The sequence below is a fragment of the Macadamia integrifolia genome, chromosome 6, assembly GCF_013358625.1.
Source record: "Macadamia integrifolia cultivar HAES 741 chromosome 6, SCU_Mint_v3, whole genome shotgun sequence".
Classification (NCBI taxonomy): domain Eukaryota; kingdom Viridiplantae; phylum Streptophyta; class Magnoliopsida; order Proteales; family Proteaceae; genus Macadamia; species Macadamia integrifolia.
Window position 1 is genome coordinate 20,540,663 of NC_056562.1, and position 4,642 is coordinate 20,545,304.

General features: G+C 37.6%; 1 protein-coding gene across 2 annotated transcripts; it reads left to right on the forward strand.

Moving 5' to 3' along the window:
- The first annotated feature begins 244 nt into the window (after positions 1-244).
- Positions 245-3,278, forward strand: LOC122081259 (NAC domain-containing protein 71-like). 2 transcript variants are annotated; one of them, XM_042648290.1, is made up of 5 exons: positions 245-927; positions 1,637-1,914; positions 2,008-2,331; positions 2,476-2,758; positions 2,838-3,278. In XM_042648290.1, the coding sequence occupies exons 1-5, from the start codon at positions 771-773 to the stop codon at positions 2,948-2,950; spliced, it is 1,155 nt and encodes a 384-aa protein (XP_042504224.1). In that variant the 5' UTR covers positions 245-770; the 3' UTR covers positions 2,951-3,278. The 2 variants fall into 2 exon arrangements, with proteins under 2 accessions (XP_042504224.1, XP_042504225.1); XM_042648291.1 differs by having other exon boundaries at positions 789-927; positions 1,625-1,914.
- Positions 3,279-4,642: the final 1,364 nt, after the last annotated feature.

Below are 4,642 nucleotides of genomic sequence, written 5' to 3' on the forward strand. Positions count from 1 at the left end.
AAAAAAAAAAAAAAAAAACTATTTTCGCCGAACTAATACTGTAACACATCAACCCCAATTAACGGTAATATATAATTTGGCGGGAAGTGGGGACATAGTGTGAACTGGTTTTAGGTTTAAAGGCCACACCTTTGGAATTTTGGGGTTCAGTCCAGACAAGCAACCTCTACCTTTCGGTGTGTATTTTGGACTTTCCGCGTCCCCTTTCACGTCTATTTATAACTGCCACAACTTCCTCTGCTATACTCTACCCAATTCCTCCTTTGCTCTTCTCTACAAAAGGGTCCTTCTGTTTAGACCAATCTTAGAGTCTCATCCATTCAAAATTTCAAATTTCAAATTTCATGAGATTTTGTTTGGTTTTGGGCTTCTGGGTATTGAAAAAAAACTGCAATATTAGAAGTTTTAATTGGGTTTTTGGGAGTGTTCCTCTCAGGTACTCTGCTTCTCAACTTCAAAGGTTTTGGTTTCTGGTTCTTATAGAGTTGGGTGGTTGGGTGAGTTTCTCAGTATAAGAAACAAGCTTGAAATTGGAGAGAATGACTCTGTTGTACAAGGGTTCCATTCTATGGAATTTCTTCTATTCAGTTCTTGAGAACAAATTCTGTGTCTGTGTTGACAAAAGCTTTTATTTTTGGATCTTCCAAATCTTCAATAGGTACAGCACAGGTAGTTAGCTTTAAATTTCGAAACTTTAGTTCTTCTAGCTGCTGCCACCTTGTTCTTTTTTCATTGTTTACGGAGATTCGGATATAGTTTGGGAAGTGGAAATGGGAGGAGCATCACTTCCCCCTGGTTTTCGGTTCCACCCGACAGATGAGGAGTTGGTGGGTTATTACTTAAAGAGGAAGATCGAAGGACTTGAGATTGAACTTGAAGTTATCCCCGAGATAGATCTATATAAATTTGATCCATGGGAGTTACCAGGTACCCTTTAAACCTTTTTGATAGTTAAGAAATTAAAATAAATTGTAAATTGTCCTTTACAGTTTTTGGCTACTTCTTGGTGTTAATTTCTTTTAGCAGAATATAAGTTTTAGATTCACCATACTGGATTTTCTGTTCAATAACATCAAAGAGATGCCGATAACAAATATCCTCTAATAATATGACAGCAAAACTGCACACGAATTAGCATGCCAAATTCCTCAGAGATCAACAAGACTATATTTTCTAGGAACAGATTTTCCAGGTTACTTTGAATTAGCCAATGGAATGAAAAACCATAATTCAGCTCTTACAAGCATAGACCCACTCCAAGATTCTGCACTATCTATATCCACTAGCTTTAGTTTTCATGACATGGGTCTGGAAAGTTTGCTACTGAGTCAGGATATGGTTCTGCTGATATCATATCAGTAAGTGATCTAATCAGTTGGTTTGTCTTTTAGGTGTGTTAAACAAGGTACTTCTTGTGGTTTTGTTCTTCTCTAAAACTTGCATCACTAGAAGAATCATTTTTGTGGGGCATCTCACTTTTTCTTTGAAAAGCAAGTTCAAGTGGGGTTTCTTTTCCTTTTCCCATAAAGATTAATCCCCAAGAAAGGGAAAAGAAATCACAACATAGCTTCCTGTTTGCTTTTGTTTAATTATTGGGGAAGTTAATGAAATCTGAATTCTTTAGTGTGAATTGCAGACAAATCATTCCTCCCAAAACGGGATATGGAATGGTTCTTCTTCTGTCCCAGGGATCGTAAATATCCAAACGGTTCACGTACAAATAGAGCCACCGGAGCTGGCTATTGGAAAGCCACCGGAAAAGACCGCAAAATAGTGTGTCAATCTGCTGTGACTGGGTTTAGGAAGACTTTAGTGTTCTATCGTGGACGAGCACCTTTAGGAGATCGGATGGACTGGGTGATGCATGAATACCGTATTTGTAATGATCTTTCTCAAGGATCATCTGTTTTTCAGGTACATTCGACAATCTCTTATTATGGAATGGGTTCAATTGCTCAACTTTAAGTTTCAGCTCTGACAGTATTTGGTTATTGAAATTGTCTCCAGGGAGCTTTTGCTTTGTGTCGTGTAGTTAAGAAGAACGATCATGGACAGAAGATGAGTGATCACCAAGGAGGATCCAAACCCAAAAGGGCAGGGGTCACTTCTGCCAGAGGGAACTCCACAGCATCAGGAATATCGACTGAGCTCTTAAGCAACCCCGGAGAAAGTTCATCTCAAGCTTCTAACCTACACAATGGAAGTAACTATTCAAGCCCTGTTACTTCCCCATTTGAAATTACAAAGGTGCCAGAGTTTGAGCAGGCATCAAACAAGACTGATGTAGGAGGCCTCTGGGTCTCACCTAATCTAATTCTGGATTCTTCAAAGGTACTACATTGACAGAAAATTAACACTAGACTTTGAAACATCCAAGTGAGATAGCTCAGGTTTAGTGTATTACATGATTTTCACCTTTAAGATGGTTTGGGTTTTGAGATAGTTTTCTTAAAAATTCTCCATGACTTGTCACAGGATTATCCATGGTGTCAACATGTTGGATCTGAATTTTTTCACCAACATGATTTTCTGAACTCTACTTCATGGCAACATTCCAATTCTGCGGAAATCTCTCCCTCATCATCCTACTCTAACTTCATGGAGGAAGTTGATCTCGCAGATGATCTTAGTCGAATGAGCTGTATGTCACCTTATTCAGGACCCACAAACTATATGAACTTTTATGGAGATGAGGACAGAACATATCAGAGCTTCAATTCAACAGATTCACAGAGAAATGAAGACCAGTTCGTCAATGGTGTGACACTAAATTCAACATTTTCTAATGGGGCTATCTTATAAGGATCCTTTGTCGCTCATTAATACTTTAAATGCAGGGTTTGAAGCTTGGAACCCCACTCCAATTTGCAGACAAAGCAGTGGAGATGGGAGTCTGGGAGAGCTAAGTGGTCTATGGTTGCAAGAGGACAACTTGGTGATTGTTATGTGAGGGTAACCCTGAGTAGAGGTTGGCATAGATTATCCTAGTACCTTATTATGATATTACTACTGTAGTTGATCAACAGGAGCGGAATCTCTGAGACAACGCCTTTTAATGATTGTTCTTGGAGTTAATATTCCAAGTACCGCCTCCATTAGTATCCTAAGTAGAAAGTCCTGGCGGCAATCACTTTTAACGATTGCATCTGGAGTTGTTTCAGTGGCAAAGTGTGAACAGTTTGTTATCTATTCTCTAATGTAATAATAAACTTAGTTTTATCACTACTTGTCCTATGTATTATATACTGCAAAAGTTTGAATTCTACTATTGCATTTTCCCTCTTAGTTGTCTGATTGGTAGGACTGATCAAGTTTGAAAAATTTGTAGAAGTGAGATGCAATTAACTCTCAGTGGAAGACCATCTAAATTCCAAAAATGCAACAATGTTTCACAGGCAATTTTTAACATTAAAACTGCCATGAGTGAAAAACAAACATAACCTAAACACTTAAGTAGCATGCCTTCAGGTTTTATATAGTTTGGAACAGTAAAATTAAAATAATAATAAAAGAAATCATAGATGAGCCTAATACAGATTTAGCTCTGCAATGCTGTACTAAGGAAAGTAGTTCAAATCTCCATGCTGGATGAGCCTCATACTGAATATAATGCTAATTATAAAGAATCAGATGCATCATTTTTGTGGATCCATATACTTTCTTGAAACTGAAGACAAAGAAAATCTCTTTCTTATCTAGTTACTCAGCATGGCCCCAGAACCCCTCCCTTTGTGGTTCTTAAAATCTGTACTTTAGCGGACCATTCTGAATACAGTGGGTCCCACAAGCTCAATGTATGATTTAGGTGTTTTAACTTTAATCAAGAGTATTAGCCGCAGGTTTCAACACTCAGAAAGGCAATTGACAGAAACTTCAATAAACCTTCAAACATTCAAGTAACAAGAATTAGCAAAGTGAAGAAGCCCATTTGAATCCTTGAAAAAGGTGATGGGCCAAGAAATCATAGAGAAAGAAGCATATATCCTTCTCTGCTGAAGCTTCTCAGAAAAAGAAGGCTTGTTCTTTGCCTCCTCACTTTCCATAAGAACTTTTTAAAAGAAGCAGCATTAATGGATCCTTGAGCTTAGTTAATGCCTTCCTTACCCAAATTACACTTTCTGTGACACCAAGTAGTGTTATTGAAATATATGCTCCCAATACTCTCTACTCGTACAACAACATAGCCTTATCCCAACAATATATTCTTCCTCTACTCTACTCATGTAACCTTATCCCAACAATATATTCTCCCTCTACCCTACTCATGTTACCTACAATGCTAAGATTGAGAACAAATGTGCAACCGCCCTTTGCCACCCCCCAAAAAGGAAGGGTTCATAAAGTGTATATGGATAGAAGACTTATTTTTTTCGTCTCATTTTCTTTATCAGTACTTGTTTTTAGCTTTCTATCTAGAAGTTGTGGTGCAGAAAAGCATCTAAGTCGCAGTAGCTTTATTCCCAACAAGAAAACAAATACAACAGAGCAAATTCACAAAATTTCAAACACTTCTAACATCATATATAATCTCACTAATGATAGTACCCAAAAAATCTAGTTCCCAAAAGATTGTTCTCACCAGTGTACAAACAAGTAAGGGGTTACATTCACAAATATTTGAAATATGTTAAAAGTGTACAAT

Excerpts from the sequence above, each read along its gene's own strand:
- LOC122081259 (XM_042648290.1), top strand. The coding sequence starts at position 771 with ATGGGAGGAGCATCACTTCCCCCTGGTTTTCGGTTCCACCCGACAGAT. Across the intron at positions 928-1,636 it reads TGATCCATGGGAGTTACCAG|ACAAATCATTCCTCCCAAAA; the intron begins GTACCCTTTAAA and ends TGTGAATTGCAG. Across the intron at positions 2,759-2,837 it reads TGAAGACCAGTTCGTCAATG|GGTTTGAAGCTTGGAACCCC; the intron begins GTGTGACACTAA and ends CTTTAAATGCAG.